The sequence below is a fragment of the Oncorhynchus clarkii genome, chromosome 4 (genome assembly GCF_045791955.1).
Source record: "Oncorhynchus clarkii lewisi isolate Uvic-CL-2024 chromosome 4, UVic_Ocla_1.0, whole genome shotgun sequence".
NCBI lineage: Eukaryota > Metazoa > Chordata > Actinopteri > Salmoniformes > Salmonidae > Oncorhynchus > Oncorhynchus clarkii.
Window position 1 is genome coordinate 14,262,761 of NC_092150.1, and position 21,748 is coordinate 14,284,508.

The window sequence follows — 21,748 nt, forward strand, 5'->3', positions numbered from 1 at the left end:
ACTGACCTGTAGTCCAAAAAAGGGAAGGATACCAAGCTGGTATAAGCATCTGCAGGCTACTCAAACATAAAAAACAAAGTATCACCTGAATATCTAGTCTATTTGAAAGCACCATTAAATAGCACCATTTTGGGAAATATACAGTCCTACTTCACTACTACTTTCATCCTCTCCTCTTTTTTTCATCCATCTTTGGAAACATTTCTCTAAATGCCCTGGAGTCAAGTTTCTTCAGATACCCAAAACCTGCATCAATACAGTCTATAGGCTCTACACTCATCTGCGATTTCAAGACACGTACTATAACTGAGAGTTATCGTTTTTAGTAAATGGTGTACCTAAGTACATTACACTACAGTCTCAGGACCCCTTCTGAAAAATAATCTCATTGTCCTATCAGGGTTCAACAGTGGACAAAAAAATGAACTCAGATTAACTTAATCTTTGTACATTTTAATCTCACGAGATGTCTAAATTCTTTTAAAACAACAATACATTTTCCCTTATCCTCTGATTGTCAAGGTAATATTTTCATATTATCAGAGAAAGAGACATTCACACAAATGTGTAACATAGTCAGACGACAAAACAATCAGTGCTCAAAATGCAACATGGTGCATTTATCAAGTATAAAGTTAAGACCACATTCTCTATGAGACTGTCTTAAATATTGTATCCTGTGTCAAGCCGAGAGATGGGAACTGTACATTATGACTACCATTTCTACACCAGTGCACATAAAACACTTAACAATATAATTTTTCAAAATGTTCTTCTCAGTTTAATCTTTACCAGTTCGAAAATACATGGTTTAAGGACAAGTGAACCCTCTAGCTGTTCTGTTAAAGTCTTTTGGTTCCTCATCTTTATTTTTACGCCCTATGAGACCCATCTCAAACACTGTCGAAATTTTAGTTAGTGGCCTTGACGCAGCCTCTCTTAGCCTTTTGGCATCAAACTTTGGGCTGAAAAGGAGAACAGGCAGACGATGGGCGAAGGATGGGATTTCTTTCCCTGCATCCTTTGGCTGCTCTTTCCTCTCCTCCTCACTTTTGCTGGCTTCAATCACCTGCATAATCTTCTCTTTAGTGGAGAACATATCGAAGAGAAGAGAATCCCACTTCTTCGCTGCCTTGGGAGGATCGTCAGCTGTTACGGCTGCCACCATGTCTTTAAATAACACCTTTTCATCCTTTTTCACTTCACCTCCTTCCTGCTCAGTCACCTTGGCGGTTTCTTTCTTAGGATCTGATTCTGTAAACATAGGTGGTTCTTCTTCCACTACCATGTGCTTCTTGAGCCGTGACCAACCACTGAGTTTAGACTTCATCATGCCCTTTGGCTTTTGGATCACTTTAAGAAGAGGTTCAGCTGCTGGGAAAGAGTCTTTCCTCTCTTCCTTCTTCTCTGTCAATGGTGTGGTTGGAGCTGATACCACCTTTTCAGGTTTGGCTTCCTGGTTATTCTTTGGTTTAGCCGGCAACAAAAGATTCTCAGGAGATGCAGTCTTTGCAAGTGGAGAATAATTGGTTGGCTTTGTCCCTACTGGTTTAGCCTCAGAGGTTGCTTTGGTTGGCATTTTAGGCTCTGTTGATTCCTTCAACTCTTTCTGTTGCACCACACTGGCTTTAGCCACAGGAGATTCTGTTTTTGAGAAAGGAGGTATTGTCTTGCGTTGGGTTTCTGGGGTGGGTGTCTTGGGTTTTGGGTAAACTCCATAAGTTGGTGTCTTCACTGGGGTTTTAACCTCTGGTGTTGGAGATTTAGCCCATGGTCTTGTGTTTGCCACAGTTTTAACCTTTGGCATTTCAGCAATGGGAGTTGATATTTTGCTGGTCACAGCTGTGGATACTCTTGTTTCTGAGACCTCTTCAGCTTGTGTAACAACAATGGTTGGAAGCGGAAGCTTAACTACTGTCATGGATACTATGGCCTCACTTGAAATAGTTTTTTCCAGTTCTTTGAAGGGTGCTTCCTGGTTTGACACCTCGGGCAAAGGATATGATTTTACAGGTAACTCTTGGGTAGGTGTTTTAGATGCTTCTAGCTCTTGGGTTTTAGATTCCTCTTGAGTCGGCGTCTTAGACCTGGATATTCCAAATAAAGGTGAAAAACTTTGGATTCCACCATGGGCAACATATGCAGCAGGAGTCAACCCATAATAGGTATGGCTTGGTTTAGGATCCACATATGTTGGTGTCTTGGGTCTTTGAAATCCTATAGATGATACCCCAGCTGTGGGAGTCTTTGGTCTTTGATACCCTGCTGGTGGTTGTGGTTTTTGATACTCAATTGTTGGAGTCATAGGTTTATGCCCTTCATTGGTGGGAGTCTTGGGCCTTGGATACCCATCTGAGGGTGCTGTAGGTTTTGATGTTTCTTTTGTTGGTGTCTTGGGTCTTTGGTACACATCTGTGGGCGCTGTAGGCTTTAGTGTGACAATTGTTGGAGTCTTGGGTCTTTGGTACCCAAATGTGGGTGCAACACCTGTTGGAGTCTTGGGTCTTTGATAGCCTGATAGATCTATCGGGGTCTTTGGTCTGGCAGACTCAACTACAGGATTTTCGTGTCGAGGAGCCTCTGGTTTTGAAGTGTTCTGAGGAGGTGATTTAGCTGTGGGAGTCTCTTTTGACGTCTCTTCTCCATTCAGAGTTCTTGCACCTAGAATAGTTGAAGATGATTTTGAAGGGTCAGACAAAGACTGACAGGCAGCATTAGTACCAGGTGTTGGTGTGTTAGATATCTGTGCCTCTGTAGTAATGGGTGATACAGCGAATAAAAGTGGGTTGGTTCTTGATATTTCAAAAACAGGTGTTTTGGCACGGGACACATGAAATGAGGGTGTCTTAGGGCGACCTAAAGGAGTTCTTGGTGTTAAAAAATCATGAGTTGGTGTTTTAGCTCTTTTCACTTCAGATGTAGGCGTTGCACTCCTTTGGAGTCCAGGTGTCGGTGTTAAACCTCTTTTTACCCCGGATGTAGGTGTTGCACTCCTTTTGATTTCAGCAGTTGGTGTAAAAGCTCTTGTGATTTCTGATGTGGGTGTTATACTCAGAGATAATGCGTCTGCAGTAGATGTCTTTGATCCAGTATAATCATGGAGGGGGGACATAGATGCTGTATAGACCCTAATTTGAGGGACATCAAACATCGATTTGGGTGCTTTTAGTGCAGCTTCGGTAGCTTTAAAACGTGGACTTGGACTTTTGCGGTGTATTACTACTGGGGCTATTCGCAGAGTAGGTTGTGTGGCAGCAGGAGTGACTGTGACGAGAGCAACTGGAGCACTGAGTGGATGAGGTACTGAAGCAGTGACTGGAGGAGCAATTTGAGCAGCAGCTGTTGTTGTCACGTCAAGCACAGAGGACGTTTGCTCAGGCATTTTGGGTGCCAATTCATGCAAGGCTGGCCCTGGAGCGGCTGACGGGGGTGTTGGAGTAAATGTGTAGAGTGGGGCCACATATTGGGGGAAGGTGGGGGCTGGAGCAGCATACAGCTGTGGGGCGAACCTTGCTGTTCCACCAAAAGTGGCTCCTCGTTGCTGCGGATAAGGGGATGCCACATGACGATAGACTGGCCTGACAGAAAATCTGGGGTGCTGTGTGTAGAAGGATGCCTCTGGAGTTTTGGGAGGGGTTGAGTGGTCACTGTGCTCCAAGTCAGGACTTGCTTCATTCACAGGAGAGAGGCTTGAGCGGAAAGGGACAGGTGTCTTTGCGATCTCAGGAGCGGCTTTTTTCTTGATTTTTTTCTCAGTTTTCTTGAGTAGTTTCTGGAGTCTAGCATTTTCCTTGCCAGGCTTGGGCAGTAGAGCTGGAGGGTACTGCTGGAAAAGCAGGCCTGGTTCATTGACATTGCTATAACTGGCAGCCATGAGCAGTTTAAACCCCTGAAAAAAATACAGGACAGTGTGAGGCATATTTATTTGGTTATCAATGATACAGTAGCCTATTGTTTTAAAGGAAGAGGGGCAGTGTTCAATCAATTCAACTTCTCCTTACAGCTGCTCTCCACCACCACCTCGGCCCATGGTAATGATCAGTGGCTGAACTATTCAATGACCATCAAGAAAATCATCAACACATAATTGGTAAACAAACACATCTGACTACTTTTTTTTTCTTTTTCAGACCTATACCATGGTGAATATTGAAATACAAATGTTGGTGGCAAAGACTTTCTACTCAAGATGGTATGGACTTCAACAACTTTGCCCACCTTGTCAGCAAACCCTGTGAGGATATCCTCCAGCAGCACTTGTTATGAAAACAATATAATTCACAGTTTATACCTTTCCTACCACATTCAGTAGGTAACTTTTGAGAACTTCTTAAATGGTTAGTTGTTGCTTTGTTTTGTTCTGTGTACTCACTTTGAACTCCCCAGTTCAATTTAATCTTCAGACTTGTATTGACTTACTTGTCAAAAGTATCTTTCACATATGTTTATGTATATATTAATGTTTTTTTTTACTTACTTTTACTTGATCTTTTTTCTCTTCATTTTATGCCATTGACAAACATTAGGTGAATGCATTTACATGTACCGCACATGTATGTTGGAAATTATGCAGAAAGTGACCTGAAACCAAAACCTAAGCTTTGAATTTGAAATGGTAACTCTTGTAAAATGTTCTGGTTTGGGAAGTTTGATCACTGAGCCCGTTAATTGTAATATCATGTTTATATTTTATTTTTCTTGTGGCTGTTGTCTGAGCCCTGAGATTATCCAAACATCTTCTGAATATAGTGTTAAAGGCACAATGCGGCTGTTTTTATATCAATATCAAATCACTTCTGGGTAACAATTAAGTACCTTACTGTGATTGTTGTCAATTAAAATGGTCAAAAATAAATAAATAGCTTCTTAGCAAAGAGCAATATCTCAAGCAAGAATTTAGCTAGGATTGTCTGGGAGGGGTCCGAGTGGGAGGGGGAAACTGAAAAGGAGCTCTTAATGGCAGACAGGTTTGGAACTCTTTCTGATTGGTCTATTAACTAATGTACCACCTAGGCAGACCAAAACTCCATCCCACCAACACAGGCTGAAATTTCAGACTGCCTTTTCAAACCGCTCTTACACTAAAAGGGCATTATCATAATTTTCACAGTATTACGCCAACCTCATAGTGTGGAAATATATACAGTATAAAACACAGGAAAATGTCAAATGTCTTTTAAACGCTAGGCTACACTGGGTGCTGCATATTCTCTAAGCTTTTAAGCGAGTGATCTTTTTTTGTGCATTCATAAAATACTGCATTGAAATGCCAAGTGATTTTGCAGTAACTGAATCACCTGGTTACAGAACATTGATTGTGTCTGTTGTATTAATAACCCTTTATCTCACACACAGTAACATTTTATCCTGCTATTTAACCATCATTCTGTTTTCAGTGCTGCACACTGGAGTTTTCCACCACCCTATTTATGTTACCAATGTAACATTTTAATCTTAAAAGACGCATCATTGCTTTTCTTGTTATTAAACCTTCATTTTTTTTATCTTACATGAAATAAAGTATTGTATACAATGACGTTTGTTTTTTATTAGCGATTTTATCTGTCAATTTTAAGCAGCCCGACAAACGCTATCTGCAGTGGACAAAGGGGACAACTTGGAGACGAAGTGAAGTGGAAAGCGAAGGAGGGCAGTCAAATGTAACACTCCCTGCAATTAAGGCCTCACAGCTGATACTGGAAGGTTCCTTGGCCTAATTTTAGGTTGAGAGCAGAGAGGAGGGCAGCCAATCACCTGCTCCCTTCTATAAGGCTTGGTTCTGTCCTGTACAGGCAGGGTGCATCACGGTGACAGTAAATCACTGATGAGAAGGTACCTAAAGGTGCAGCTTATGCATATCATCTAGAACCTGAGCGCATATATGGGTCCAATCACTGTACTGCACATAACAATCTGACACTTGTGCCTGTGGGTATACTGAACATGAGCAGTAATTAAGTGACCTATACAAATCCACCTTTTCAAACTTTTAAACTACAGTGCAGTTAGATACTTTTGCTTTGACACTGTGAGGTCTGACTGGCAGACACACTTGGCCTGTAACCTACAGGTTCAAGCATTAACTACGAGTGAAAGTGAACATTGAGCATTTGACCCCAGTGATGTCACTAGTGGTCATTGTGATGTGCGTTTTTTTTTAATGCACAGTAAACACATTCTATAATTGGAAGATTTTGACTCATATCTATTTAAACCTTGATGGCTGTAAACCTTTAAAAGTTTAAACCTTGATAGTTGTATTTAGATTTTAAAGGAATGTGATAGGCCTACAAATCAGAATATTATAGTTCTCTCACAGCATTCTGTATTTCACTTAAATGGTTTTTCCATGTAGGTTTGTATGTTTTTGGCCTCTACTAGTCAAACTCAAATGGTTTTTCCATGTAGGTTTGTATGTTTTTGGCCTCTACTAGTCAAACTCAAATGGTTTTTCCATGTAGGTTTGTATGTTTTTGGCCTCTACTAGTCAAACTCAAATGGTTTTTCCATGTAGGTTTGTATGTTTTTGGCCTCTACTAGTCAAACTCAAATGGTTTTTCCATGTAGGTTTGTATGTTTTGGCCTCTACTAGTCAAACTCAAATGGTTTTTCCATGTAGGTTTGTATGTTTTTGGCCTCTACTAGTCAAACTCAAATGGTTTTTCCATGTAGGTTTGTATGTTTTTGGCCTCTACTAGTCAAACTCAAATGGTTTTTCCATGTAGGTTTGTATGTTTTTGGCCTCTACTAGTCAAACTCAAATGGTTTTTCCATGTAGGTTTGTATGTTTTTGGCCTCTACTAGTCAAACTCAAATGGTTTTTCCATGTAGGTTTGTATGTTTTTGGCCTCTACTAGTCAAACTCAAATGGTTTTTCCATGTAGGTTTGTATGTTTTTGGCCTCTACTAGTCAAACTCAAATGGTTTTTCCATGTAGGTTTGTATGTTTTTGGCCTCTACTAGTCAAACTCAAATGGTTTTTCCATGTAGGTTTGTATGTTTTTGGCCTCTACTAGTCAAACTCAAATGGTTTTTCCATGTAGGTTTGTATGTTTTTGGCCTCTACTAGTCAAACTCAAATGGTTTTTCCATGTAGGTTTGTATGTTTTTGGCCTCTACTAGTCAAACTCAAATGGTTTTTCCATGTAGGTTTGTATGTTTTTGGCCTCTACTAGTCAAACTCAAATGGTTTTTCCATGTAGGTTTGTATGTTTTGGCCTCTACTAGTCAAACTCAAATGGTTTTTCCATGTAGGTTTGTATGTTTTTGGCCTCTACTAGTCAAACTCAAATGGTTTTTCCATGTAGGTTTGTATGTTTTTGGCCTCTACTAGTCAAACTCAAATGGTTTTTCCATGTAGGTTTGTATGTTTTTGGCCTCTACTAGTCAAACTCAAATGGTTTTTCCATGTAGGTTTGTATGTTTTTGGCCTCTACTAGTCAAACTCAAATGGTTTTTCCATGTAGGTTTGTATGTTTTTGGCCTCTACTAGTCAAACTCAAATGGTTTTTCCATGTAGGTTTGTATGTTTTTGGCCTCTACTAGTCAAACTCAAATGGTTTTTCCATATAGGTTTGTATGTTTTTGGCCTCTACTAGTCAAACTCAAATGGTTTTTCCATGTAGGTTTGTATGTTTTTGGCCTCTACTAGTCAAACTCAAATGGTTTTTCCATGTAGGTTTGTATGTTTTTGGCCTCTACTAGTCAAACTCAAATGGTTTTTCCATGTAGGTTTGTATGTTTTTGGCCTCTACTAGTCAAACTCAAATGGTTTTTCCATGTAGGTTTGTATGTTTTTGGCCTCTACTAGTCAAACTCAAATGGTTTTTCCATGTAGGTTTGTATGTTTTTGGCCTCTACTAGTCAAACTCAAATGGTTTTTCCATGTAGGTTTGTATGTTTTTGGCCTCTACTAGTCAAACTCAAATGGTTTTTCCATGTAGGTTTGTATGTTTTTGGCCTCTACTAGTCAAACTCAAATGGTTTTTCCATGTAGGTTTGTATGTTTTTGGCCTCTACTAGTCAAACTCAAATGGTTTTTCCATGTAGGTTTGTATGTTTTTGGCCTCTACTAGTCAAACTCAAATGGTTTTTCCATGTAGGTTTGTATGTTTTTGGCCTCTACTAGTCAAACTCAAATGGTTTTTCCATGTAGGTTTGTATGTTTTTGGCCTCTACTAGTCAAACTCAAATGGTTTTTCCATGTAGGTTTGTATGTTTTGGCCTCTACTAGTCAAACTCAAATGGTTTTTCCATGTAGGTTTGTATGTTTTTGGCCTCTACTAGTCAAACTCAAATGGTTTTTCCATGTAGGTTTGTATGTTTTTGGCCTCTACTAGTCAAACTCAAATGGTTTTTCCATGTAGGTTTGTATGTTTTTGGCCTCTACTAGTCAAACTCAAATGGTTTTTCCATGTAGGTTTGTATGTTTTTGGCCTCTACTAGTCAAACTCAAATGGTTTTTCCATGTAGGTTTGTATGTTTTTGGCCTCTACTAGTCAAACTCAAATGGTTTTTCCATGTAGGTTTGTATGTTTTTGGCCTCTACTAGTCAAACTCAAATGGTTTTTCCATGTAGGTTTGTATGTTTTTGGCCTCTACTAGTCAAACTCAAATGGTTTTTCCATGTAGGTTTGTATGTTTTTGGCCTCTACTAGTCAAACTCAAATGGTTTTTCCATGTAGGTTTGTATGTTTTTGGCCTCTACTAGTCAAACTCAAATGGTTTTTCCATGTAGGTTTGTATGTTTTTGGCCTCTACTAGTCAAACTCAAATGGTTTTTCCATGTAGGTTTGTATGTTTTTGGCCTCTACTAGTCAAACTCAAATGCAGTCCACCACTGATCATGTTTTGAAGGGCCCACTCTGCAACAGTAAGACAAACTGGACCTGCAACATGAGAGGAGGTCATCCTTTTAAGGCTCTTGTAGGTTAGGCATTTGGAGCACCTCCAAGATGCAAGTTCAAAAGAGGAAAGGGTAATAATAGCCTAGCAAGAAAACCATGCATCACAATGGCTTTTTGGTGTCCACCATCTCCCAACCCCTAAAAAACATGCACATGCAGTTAGTTTCTGAGTTAATCACATAATCAGTAAAGATCTAAAAATATAACATAATTGAGCTTACCAGGTTATTCTTCTTACCGTTGACCAACACACTCCCGACAGGGGAGTCCCCTTACCATGAGAAAAACAAAAAAACATTCAACTTAAAACACTTTGTACAAGCTTGTATTTCAACAGTTAACATGCTAACACCCTGTGTTTTCATAAGTTCACAGGTTAACATATACTTGCAGGAGTATCAGAACTTAAACCATTATCGTTTTAAGCATTATGATATCTCGATCTTAAACCATTATCATTTTAAGCATTATGATATCTCGATCCAGTTTTGATACCTGGAACGCAACACCCTAAATATATTAAAAACACATGCAACATTGTGCATGCCCGTCTCTAAGCCCCACTTCCCAATTTGATGACGCTTTGACATTACATTGAAAATCCCTTTGGTCAGATAGCTTTAGCCACAATGGCTACATTATAGAGTACAACCTTCTGGGGGCTGGCTGTAAAAGCTCTAACGTCCGTATCAAGAGAACCCCCCCCCCCCCCCCCCCCCCTCCCCCTCCCCCCTTGTCAATACGATAAACACGTTACTACGAGCTGTCTCGAAAAGTATAAAATCGTAATTGCAGTGTGTTTACCTGTGTGTCTGCTGCTTGGGATCGGCCGGCTGCTGCCTGCTTGTCCCGGCCCGGATTATCAGAGCGGGAGGCTCATGTTGAGCACAACTATACACCCTTCCTACATATGGAAGGGCCAGTCTCCATGGCAGTCCAAAAATATAACCTGAGCCTTTTGCTCAGAATGTGCTCCGTCGTGACAGTGCGCTAGCTGCGACCGTCAGCCAGGCAGGGGGTGGCCACAGCACTTTAGATATCACCACCCCTCACTACCGCGACCAGATGCTCCTCTGAAAAATACTATTTCAGAGTGGCGCCCCCTGCAGGAGAGTCCGAGCCATCTCAACAAGCACAGGACGTTTAGCTCTACCAATTCTGATCAAATTGTTTGCCAATTAAAGCTGCTGGGTAGAGTAGAAAAAAGGTCCACCTACTTTTTAATTTGACTTATTTATTTATTTAACGAGGCAAGTACTAAACCAGTCCAATCAAGCACCCATGACACAGGAGATGAGGAAAATTCATATTTTTGCAATTCTATAAGGTGCTGGTGAAGCTAGCAAATTAGACACATTCTCAGCATGACAGGTAGTTCTTGCACTGGTGTGAATCTAATTCACACCAATACAAGAAATGGACACCGCCACACATATCTTATCATTATAGCCTGTTTATGAAGTGGAATTAGACCGACAGGTCAGTCAAAAGACTATTTTAAAACTGCTGAAGACATTGATAGTTGATTCAGAAAATAATGTCAAGGGTTGAGTACAGTAACAGTTACACAGACTGTCCACAGATCCTGTCCTCCTTTGATCGGGCCATTGACATACATTATGTTTATGTATCTATCTAAGCTCCCTGTCCTGTGGAAAAGGAACAAGTCCACCATCTGATTGCCTCACTGACGTTCCTGTCTTGTTTAACTTTTAAGTTATTTTTGCTTGCCTAACATGACAGCAAATATAGCAACAGGGGTATTTTAGCTGTCCCTCTCCCAACTTAAGGCCTCCCTCCCTACCCCACAATCCATCCATCTCCTTATTGAGTGCCGGGTCTAAGACGCAGAGACATCCCGCGGCCTCGCCTCTTGCGGCTCCTTGGCCAATAGGGACCCCCCGTGGATCAAGTGTCACTATAACAGAAGGACATAATCAGGGTGGTAATTCTGCAGATCCTTACAGCCAGTCTCGGCCACCAGGGAGCTCATTTCTTCTGTACGCTTTTCTGAGGTAAGAGAGAGAGAGAGACAGAGAGAGAGAAAGAGTGGTTGGAAAGGAGAGAGAGTGAGTGAGTGAGTAAGTGAGTGAGTGAGTGAGTAGAACAAGAGAAGGAGAGAGTGAGAGAGAGATAAAAAGATTAAGATCAAGTGCAATTTTAAGATCTCAGGGCCCCCCTAGCTGTCTCCTTTCAAGAACAGCTAAATCGACACGTGCAAAACCACTGCCACTGTGTTAAAACACTCAGGCTTTAAAACAGTCAGCTGCTCCGTGTTGAGGTCAAGGGTGAGGAGGACCCACCCAGGGGGATAGGGACAGGTGAAGGGAACATACAGGTTTCTATAAAAGCTTCTATCTTGACTTGATCAGTAGAGGGTGGGTGTCTCTTTTTGCTTTGACATTTGGAGTTACGGTCGGCTACATTGAATAGGTGGGATTTTCTTAGAACAGCATTCTTGAAAGCCACTGGACATGTAGAATGACTTGAGACAAGTGTCAATGTTTTGTGTCATGAAATGCTAGAATAGGTGTGAAAGTATGTTGTTGTTGTTGTTCTTGTTGTAGTATCTGCTATGTGCTGGTAGCTGTTGATGGATTAAGAGGTAAAAGTGACTTAAGCGGTGAAAGGGTCTTGGGTGCTACAAAGGGTTTGGGGTGAGGCCTGGCTCCAACTGGCTATCGTAAACCTGGGATTTACAAATGGCCCTCTAAGACTTGTAGCTATGTTGTGGAGCTGATCCAACCGTTTAAGTAACAGGTAAGGCTAAGAGGAGGGAATCTAAAGATATGCTCAAAGCTACCTCAATGTTAGGGTTGGGAACAGTATTGCTAGCACTATACTGGTCTTTTGTGATCTGGTGAATAGATATGTTTGCTTGAGTGTATGTCGCAGCAGTGTTGGAGATAGTCTCATAGAGAGAAAGGTGTGACATTTGATAGTTTATGTTATCCAGGATCCCCGTGAACTAGGATAACATGGTGTGGTACATTAAGCCTTCCATACTTAGGATGAACACATAGACACTACTACCGTTACAGTGCCCGTTGAACTATAGCCTGACTTGTGAAATCAAGCCAGAAATGTTTAGGTATCAGAATAGTATTGGGATTTCAAGAAACAATCTTTGATTTTCCTTCTTTTACATTATCAAACAGTTTGATGTACTTTCATTATTCCGCTTTACCCCATTTTTGTTTTTCATCTATAACAAGTTAATATGTCACCATGGAATCAGAGAAACGTCTGAAATGCCTATGTGAGGGAGTAGCCTGCATAAGGAAATTAAATTAGAATTACTGATACTATTCCTAGACAAAGAACCTGATCTGTGCTTTGGAAATCGGATCCTGGACATGTTTCTCAGAGACATTTGCAGCTGTCTGTGGGAATAGTCATGATGTGCGAGGAGGCCTCCAGGGCGGCCTTAACAGTTATAGGAGGACGGTTTACAAATGCAAAGGCTAATGCAATGTAAACATCCTGGTAATGTATGCTGATCAATTCAAAATGCATACTTTGGGGATTTTCCATCAGATTATGATGCATTGTCTGACAAGATAACAATAAGTTGCAAAACAAAAACTAAATCAGAAGCAAAAGCCCACTGTATACAGACGTCAATTCAACGTCGATTCCACGTTGGTTCAATGTAATTGAATTGAAATTGTGTGCCCAGTGGGAGGTAGCCAATGGCCTACTAAAATTGGCCTAGAAAGTGACAGAATGCCTTTAAAGTGTTGATAAAGAGCTAGGGCATCATGTTTCTAAAGATAGGCGTTTCCTAGCACCTATGTTGAGGCATGGAATTTGACCAAGAGATTAAGTTAACTTGAAGGCCAGGGGAGAGGGAGGGGAGGAAGGAGGCATAAATATCCGTATGGGGGTCTCATTTATTGTCTGAGAAGCAGAATTGTGAGTGTGTTGAATTTCAGTCTTATCCCATTTCCTAACACTAATTATTAAACACTTCTCAAAAGGTTGTGATTCAAAAGCATGCCTTTATAAATCCTGCACATTTTTCCTGTAACACAATTTCTTAAAAAATGTTGGTGAAATGTTATTATATTAGGGTTGGGTTCTGGTAAGGGGATAATACATTTTAGAGCCTGGGACCATAACCCCATGCTGTAAATACTGCTAGTGACTTGAGCGTGGCCTCCTTGGCGTCTTAGTGAAAGTGTCTCTCTTTCTTCCCTTGTACCTCAGGTGCAAAGTCCACTGTCAACATGTCTGACACAGAGGAAGTGTAAGTATTGGTAACATTAGTTTTCATCCTCACGATTACCTCATCCAGATTTCCCATGCATCATGTTGTTTTGACTGCCTGAATAAACGTGCAATATCTTTTTCTATCCTTTCACAGCGAAGGTAAGTAACATTATTACTTTATTATTGCTAGATATCATTATTGTCTCTTGTCATTATCATAGTCATTTTATATCAGTAATTGTTCAATCGTATGCTGAATCGTTCTGTTTGTTTTTGAAAAAATGCCTAACTGATTTCAGTCCTCTATGCAGAATAGTTCAATGCAATGGACAAACTTGGCTTCCCTCCTTGGAGTTCAAGTTGTGTTCAATACTGCCCTCTACAGCACAACATCATATATTGACTTTGTTTATGATACTGTGAATGTGGAGAAAGCCGTGACTTAGGGATCTTTTCAATCTGTAAAGCTGAACTTCCAGTTTCAGGATGGTTTCAGAAGCCAATGTTGATAACAGGATGTGCGGTAAATTAATCCTATGCATCAAAAATTAGATTGAATTAAAGCATACCTTTAAATTATTTTCTAAATGTCAGACCACATACATATATTATTAGTCTGTTAGCAACAGGTCCCTGCAGCTCTGTAGACCTTTCCCAGTAATACTGTCCTCCTAGTCTGTCCATATTCTGTCTGAATACAAATACATAATGTGTCTCCTCATTATGGAGGTAGATGAATCAAGCCTATTATACTACCAGGCCATGAAATGTTTTGTCTGCTCAAAAGTCTGTGAACTTGATACCATTTGATTAGCTATGGAGGACTGTATTGTGTACGCATACAACGGATCCCTACTGTACCCATATTTACAGTATATTATACATACTAAATATTATAAACTGATATATTGGGTACAGCCGGGCTCTTTTGGTAACACTATTGTTTTACTGCTTTCTTTCTCCGAAAAAAAACTAAACTCTCCATGGAGGCGAGGGAGAAGGTAAAAAAACAATGACGCTCAGACTACGAAGACGGTCATGTCATCTATACTAATTTGTCATTGTTTCGCTCTTGATCTTCAGTGTGTTTGAGACTGTGCGTTCAACTCATTGGATCTTCATGTAGCTCGTAGCATGTTGGATAACGCTAATGCTACCTCACTTCGTCAGAATAATGCTACCTCACTTCGTCAGAATAATGCTACCTCCTCATTCAAATCTCACTTCATCAGACTAATGCTACCTCACTTCATCAGACTAATGCTACCTCACTTCATCAGACTAATGCTACCTCCTCATTCAAACATCTCACTTCATCAGACTAATGCTACCTCACTTCATCAGACTAATGCTACCTCACTTCATCAGACTAATAATACCTCCTCATTCAAACGCCTCACTTCATCAGACTAATGCTACCTCCTCATTCAAACGCCTCACTTCATCAGACTAATGCTACCTCACTTCATCAGACTAATGCTACCTCACTTGATCAGACTAATGCTACCTCCTCATTCAAACGCCTCACTTCATCAGACTAATGCTACCTCCTCATTCAAACGCCTCACTTCATCAGACTAATGCTACCTCACTTCATCAGACTAATGCTACCTCACTTCATCAGACTAATGCTACCTCACTTCATCAGACTAATGCTACCTCACTTCATCAGACTAATGCTACCTCTTCATTCAAACGCCTCACTTCATCAGGTCCCTGTTCATAAGATTATGTTTTTATTGTCACATACACCGGATGGGTGCAGTGAAATGTGTTGTTTTACAGGGCCAGTCATAGTAGTACGGCGCCACTGGAGAAAATTAGTGTTAAGTGCCTTGCTCAAGGGCACATTGGGAGATTTTTCACCTTGTGTGCTCGGGTATTCGAACCAGCAACCTTTTGGTTACTGGCCCAATGCTATGCTTACCTGCCACCCTAAGAAGAGGGATAAGATAATATGTCTAGTATTGCCTCTGCAGATCTAGTCATTGACAACTTAACTCTTTCTCCTGCTTGCTTTTGTCTATGCCTCATGCAGCGCCACCTGGTGGTCACGACCATTAACTACTTTCCTCTTTCTCTAAAGAACACAACCTCTTTCTCATGCTTCCATTCATTAACCTATCCACCCCCACTCAAGGCATGTTGTGTAGCTGTAGCAGAGGACGTAGTTGAAGAGGTAGTTGAAGAAGTAGTTGAAGAGGTAGTTGAATAGGTAGTTGAAGAAGAAGTGATATAGGAAGAGGTAGAAGTGGCCCCAGAGCCAGAGGCAGAGGAAGGTATGTTGGCATGTGGTATTCTATCATCCTTTTAGATGCAGCAGTGCGCTCCACCTGTTACAGACAGACAGACAGACAGACAGACAGACAGACAGACAGACAGACAGACAGACAGACAGACAGACAGACAGACAGACAGACAGCTAGGGCTGTGTTTCTAGTGCAAACTTCTAACCCTATAATATGATCCTTAATGTTACAAATATATATTTTTTTTAAGTAATAATACATGTTATACATTCAAAGAGGCAGTCACACCATTGCTGATTAATTAAATATATGGCAATTGGTTGGATGTGCAAAATGTCACTTGGGCTAACTTTTGATACCTGATGTAAGTCATTATCAGTGTTTATGCCCATTTCTATAAGAGGAGAAAACTTACCCCTGTGCTTCTACTATGACCCTGAAAAGGAACAATTTCTATTATACATGCACATGTGTTTGTTGTGACAGTTACTTGTTAACTGAATGATACTTTGAGGTGCTATTGTGTGAGATTTACAAATCCACATTTACAAATCCACAACTCTTGTTCCACACACTGTTGAAGTGTTAAGCTAAAGTAATTCATAGTGCTTAGCCCGACAAAGTATAATTTATATTTCAAATATGAAAGAGAGACAACATAAATGCTTGAGCGTAGGTAGACTATATTACAGTATGCAGCCTATAGTCTGATTAGTCAGCCCTTATTGCTGTTTATTTCATTTTTATTTTCATTGCTTTCTGCATGCAGAGGTCAATGAAGAGGAAGGTCCGTTGATTAAAGATGAATTATCTGTGTCACTCTGGTCGGTATACAGGACTGGCTTTATATTGTCCATATCCCAGGTTTGAGGTCTCACTATATTGGGGGAATGTCTGTTGTCATGCCTGTCTGTCAGATCAAGGAGCACTGCGAAATTAGCCGACTCTAAACAAAATTAAAATTAAGAACTGATAGGGGAAAAAATCCATTATAAATGGTATAGTTTGGGGGGGGGGGAATATGAAATGCTAACATTTGCTTAACCCTGCAGTGACCCCACTGTTCAACCCTCCTTGCTATAACCACTCGATATTAGCCTGGTGTGTACCAAACACATAACAAGAGAAATAACAAGTCGATAACTTCAAAGTCCATCTTCTAACAATGACATATGTGTTGTCTTGCTTGTGGAAATTGTGTGTGGGACAAGCCGTCAACACTATACTGTTTAACCATTTTTATTTTAAAGTTAAACACTTTGCCTGTCTTTAAGGAGTTATATTTTCAGTTTATTATTGTCATTAAATATACAAGTTGACTTTCCTTATTCTAAAACAAGACCACACTATAGAATTAAATCCTGCACATATAAAACAAGTTTATGTTCTCCAACTGTGTGTGCAAAGTTTTTTATGTTAAGTAAATATGTGAGATTTAGATTTCTGTCAGTTTGTGGTTATTTTTCTTTTGATTTTCAAATCACTAACGAACATTGACTACCTCAAATGAAAAGCCAGGCTACAATCAGGAATATCTACCTGCAGACCCATTATTTTCCATTTAATGTAAAAACATCCAAGTAATGCCTGAATCTTTTTTTTTGCCTGAGAATTACTAATCTGCTGTATTTGCTGATGTGTGCATTTCTAACCCAATAACATGTACTTGTCCTCTTCATTTCTTAATATACAGCCCACAGGCCACAGTTCAAGTAAGTTATATTTTCATGTAACCTCTCATTTCATTGTACACATTTATATCTAGAAACATATTACTGCATAGAAAGACTGCATTCCTATTCCCAATACCATTTCAATCTCTCCTTAAAAAATACTATATTCTTAACTGTGATAGTCAAAACGTTCAGCTGTCTTATTTTACATAGGCCTAGCACACCAGAAATGTATTTATTCAGATATATCTTCCTATTATTATTATTATTAGTTCATTGTCCTTGTTTTAGGTCAACATTATATCAAATGATAAATATGTGCATTCATTTGAATACAAACAAGAAACAACATAACAGAAAACATAACATAAGCAACAGAAAACAAACTAGCGGCAGTAAACAGAAAAATATATGTATACTTTGAAATTCCCTTTCAGTTCTCTGCTCTCTTACAATGTTGCATTACCCCTAACATTACTACATTATATAACCTTTTTAATAAATCACATTATTACATTTTGATTACATGCGTAAAAATAAACATTATTTATTTTTATGCTTTAAATTTTCCATAGATTCACTGTTATTTTATATTGACACTTCTCAGGGCACCAAAGATTCCTGATGGCGAGAAAGTTGACTTTGATGTAAGTAACTATAGTCCTTCATACATCATGACTATCTGGAGACAGCTGGCTGGATAAATACCAGAGAAATACCATATCAGAGATGACGACATTTTATTTCCAATATGATGTGGCAATAGTATCATTTGTACATTTTATACAAAATGTAGTTATTTGTTACATTTGATTGAGTAAAACCTACCAGTAGTACTAATTTCTCTGACAGTGAGGCGCATAGCATTTGACAAAAATGAATTCATCAAGTGATAGATTTTAAACAAATACATATCTGTAATTGAACAACCCTATGCCAAGATTAGATAGTGAAAAAACACCAATCTCTTTCAAAATGTCTTTAAACAATAAAAGCTGATTTATCAACATTTCTGAAAATGGATATATAGCGTTTTGGAATTAAAGATGCACTATGCAGAAATCGCTCCACCACTAAAATTCTAATAGTTCACCTAATTTCAGTTAATGTGAAAAAACAACCAAGTATAGTGTACTTGTACCATCTAAACTGCTGTGAAATATATTTTCCATGCCAAAAATACTGTATTTTCAGCTGTTTAAAGTTGGTGTACAAAACCCAAAGTAAAAAACGAAACTTAAGAACGGGAAGCATAGAAATAGCACACACAGAACAGATCCATTGCTTCTTAGACTTGCTTTCAATGAGAATGACAGAACTACAACACATATTTCTATGTGAATTTGGTCATGTCGCCCCAGAAAGTTACATATTGCAAATTTGAACTCTTCATGTGCTTAACAAGTGGATCTATTTTCCAACCTTACAGGACATTCAGAAGAAACGTCAGAACAAGGATCTTGTTGAGCTGCAGGCCCTGATCGATGCGCACTTTGAGCATAGAAAGAAGGAGGAGGAGGAGCTCATCGCCCTCAAAGAAAGAATTGTGAGTGAGAATTAGTAAATTGCATGACTCTGCATACACATAGGTCGTATTTGAAAATATAAATAAGGTCGTAAATTAAAACAAGTTTTTCTTTTTGGACAAGTTCAGGTAGTCCATCCCTGTTTTCTTATATTTAGTTACTAGTCAATAAAACCATGACAAAACGATAAGACGTTGCAGGGCCCACTGGTGGCCAAAGGTATAACAACCAACCGTGTGTGTGTGTGTGTCTGCAGGAGAAGCGTAGGGCTGAGAGGGCCGAGCAGAACAGGATCCGTAGCGAGAAGGAGAAGGAGCGTGCAGCCAGACGTGAGGTTTGTGTCCTCCACCAGTACCACTACTTACCCCTCTGGGTTGTCCTCAACTATCAGCGTTCTGTCAATACAGGACATGTCCTTACAACACATATACTGACGTTGTGCTGTGATCTCTAAAACAGGAGGAGAGACTGAAGCGGGAGGAGGCAGATGCCAAGAAGAAGGCTGATGAGGATGCGAAGAAGAAGTCTGCCCTGTCCAGCATGGGCTCCAACTACAGCAGCCATCTGCAGAAGGTGACCAGTGACCAACCGATCTTCACAGGACCATACATGATGAATTTATGAAAGATAATTTACTAGTATATAAAATCTATTTCACAAAACATTTTTTGTGTACATGTCAGATTGATCTTGTAACCGCTGCCATTCATTTGTAACAGGCTGACTCAAAGAGAGGTGGGAAGAAGGAAACTGAGAGAGAGAAGAAGAAGAAGATCCTGGCAGGCAGACGCAAGGTCCTGAACATTGACCATCTGAATGAAGAGAAACTGAAGTAAGAGACTGGGAAATTCCCAGTACAAGTACAAACAGACTTGGGCTTTACTTTATGTACAATACTTTGTATGTAGTGTGTTGTTTTTGCAAGGCTAAATGGGCCTACAGCGGGTATAGCCAAGCTGTACAAAATTTTTGCAACTGTCCCGTTATCTGAAATGAATGCACACTCTAAGAGCACCCTTCAGCCAATCAGAATGAAGTATTCAACCACAGGTATGAATATGGACTCTCCTCAGAGAATTTGTACATTAACTCATCAAGTCATTCTGCATGCTCGGCTCTAGGGAGAAGGCAAAGGAGCTGCATGAATGGATGAAGACGCTGGAGTCTGAGAAGTTTGATAACATGGAGAGGCTGAAGAGGCAGAAGTATGAGGTATGTATCCGATGTCCTGGTTAAGGAAAATAGAAATATACTGTACGTTATCCCAGTGATACCACATACAGGACAATGCACATCTGAAAGAATTATGGGCTGTTTATGTTAAGTCTACTAAAGAGCTGAGTTGGTAATATGACGGGCTCTGTTCTTAGAGCAGATATGTCTGGACATGACACATTACACTGTGGCAGAATGGGTGGTACTGGTATCAGCCATGACCTCATAAAAGGTCTAGCTCAGTCAAAATATGACCCGTTTTTCCTGACACTCTTAGAAACAAATATGCTATCTAGAACCTAAAAATGTTATTTGGCTGTCTCCATTGCAAGCCTTTTTTCTAAGAGTGTAGGTTTTTACAGACATTGCTAATGTAAGACACCCTGTTATATATTATAATTGTAAGATACACTGGAAAATTCCAAGTCTTACCTAAGTAAAATCAGGGATGACCAGGGCCTCTGAGTCTGTCCATCCGGCTGGTGGCCTTAGTTACGGCCTCTCAGATATGAAAACAGCTCTGCTTTGATGTCTCCTCCAGGTCACAACCCTGCGTAAGAGAGTGGAGGAGCTGAGTAAATTGTAAGTAGAGCTGGACAGTTGTCACAGCACAGGGGGCTCTCCTGGCCCACTGTGGTGCATGGTCTGAAACTTTTGTGAAAAAGTTGCACATTCACACAGGAGGTGATGGAAACAGAGCAAAGGTTCAATGATGGATCGAGGACACAACAAAAGACACCATGGAAGACACAAAATGAAATATTATTGAGTATTGATTATATCTCACTCATTCAGGTTGAAGAGAACATTCTCTGCTATAGACAGGATAATACACCTGGTATACTGACCCCACCATTTCATTTTAAAAGAGTTGCAGAGCGATATAAAGTTGCTGTCTATAGAATAAGACATCCGACTCATGCTCAATCATTGAATTACAGAAAACGTTTGTCCTAAAAGCCAGTTCACTAATCAAGTCTTTAGAAATGGTGTGTTTCCACAGGTAAGTTATTCTGTCTAGAGTTCATTCCCACTGAAAGAAGACAGAAACTCGCTAACTATAGCCAATTGTCTCCAACATGTCCTCATCTCCTAAACTCTCTATCCTTGGAAGTTGAGGAGTCAATACTGACACATACACAGCTCACAGACAGTTAACCTAACTATTCCCAATCTCTCATAGTCTACTTTTATTAATTCAAAATATTTCCCCCCTCTTTGGTAAAAAAAAAATGATACTAGAAAAATAATAAAACAAGTAGATAAGAAACCCTACACAAAAGATTAATGTTCTCCCACAGCAGCTGCATGGTGTGGCATAATGGATACACATGACAACTCCATGATTTGTTTTGAGTGGTCTGATGTAATTGTACGTGATGTGGTTGATGATGGTCAGTTAGACCAATGTCATATTAACAATGGAACAGCATGACTTACTTTGATGTAAAGTCATTTAGATTCAAGTGAATTTAGTAAACTAAAGTCAACATAAGTCTTTATTTGTAGATAAAAAATGGGCATCGATGGTCTCTTCACTGGGTGTCTTACTCTGTTTCTCTCTCTTTCTGATGTGTTACAGCTCTAAGAAGGGTAAAACCGTCCGCAGAAAGTAAAGGATCCCGTTCTGCTGCTTGGAGCCCAGACTGCCACCGTACTACCGGACACAGGCCTAATGCAGCAACAACAACACACACTTACGCTGAAGTCATGGCTCAGACCACTAAGTTTTACTGTTTGCTTATTCATCCAAGACGTGCCTCAGTCTACAGCACGGAGCCATTAGCTGCTGTTGTAGGAATTATCCCTCTTGCTTTCTCGCCCTGGACTGTTTGGTTCTCAGTATTTTTGTAAATAAAGTGTGACTCTTCAACTTTGTCTGTAGATGTGTTATTAACCAAACCCTCAATAAAAAAAACTATATTTTTTGCCATGTAACTTTAAAGTAATTTGTTCATATTAAAAAT

The 21,748-nt window shown here is 39.8% G+C and overlaps 3 protein-coding genes across 9 annotated transcripts in view; 2 read left to right on the top strand and 1 right to left on the bottom strand.

The window, feature by feature from the left end:
* Positions 1 to 5,533, top strand: part of LOC139406474 (non-muscle caldesmon-like) — a 40,519-nt gene extending 34,986 nt beyond the window's left edge. The window contains exon 13 of the mRNA XM_071149095.1: positions 4,131 to 5,533. Coding sequence (XP_071005196.1) covers positions 4,131 to 4,153 — 23 coding nt within the window. The 3' untranslated portion in view covers positions 4,154 to 5,533. The remainder of the gene's footprint in view (positions 1 to 4,130) is intronic.
* LOC139406473 (uncharacterized) lies at positions 435 to 10,296 on the bottom strand. The gene is made up of 3 exons (XM_071149094.1): positions 9,711 to 10,296; positions 9,128 to 9,177; positions 435 to 3,889 (listed from the first exon to the last, which is right to left on the bottom strand). Exon 3 carries the CDS (start codon positions 3,872 to 3,874, stop codon positions 812 to 814), a length of 3,063 nt encoding a protein of 1,020 aa, XP_071005195.1. The 5' UTR covers positions 3,875 to 3,889; positions 9,128 to 9,177; positions 9,711 to 10,296; the 3' UTR covers positions 435 to 811.
* Positions 9,715 to 21,654, top strand: LOC139406475 (troponin T, fast skeletal muscle isoforms-like). 7 transcript variants are annotated; one of them, XM_071149097.1, is made up of 12 exons: positions 10,726 to 10,921; positions 13,116 to 13,155; positions 13,273 to 14,119; positions 17,061 to 17,079; positions 17,648 to 17,687; positions 18,470 to 18,586; positions 18,823 to 18,900; positions 19,026 to 19,139; positions 19,286 to 19,398; positions 19,688 to 19,778; positions 20,323 to 20,363; positions 21,364 to 21,654. In XM_071149097.1, the coding sequence occupies exons 8-12, from the start codon at positions 19,107 to 19,109 to the stop codon at positions 21,395 to 21,397; spliced, it is 312 nt and encodes a 103-aa protein (XP_071005198.1). In that variant the 5' UTR covers positions 10,726 to 10,921; positions 13,116 to 13,155; positions 13,273 to 14,119; positions 17,061 to 17,079; positions 17,648 to 17,687; positions 18,470 to 18,586; positions 18,823 to 18,900; positions 19,026 to 19,106; the 3' UTR covers positions 21,398 to 21,654. The 7 variants fall into 7 exon arrangements, with proteins under 7 accessions (XP_071005197.1, XP_071005201.1, XP_071005198.1 ...); XM_071149098.1 differs by lacking the exons at positions 10,726 to 10,921; positions 13,273 to 14,119 and adding exons at positions 10,925 to 11,339; positions 11,474 to 11,666 and having other exon boundaries at positions 13,116 to 13,165; XM_071149096.1 differs by lacking the exon at positions 13,273 to 14,119 and having other exon boundaries at positions 9,715 to 10,921; positions 13,116 to 13,165.
* Positions 21,655 to 21,748: the final 94 nt, after the last annotated feature.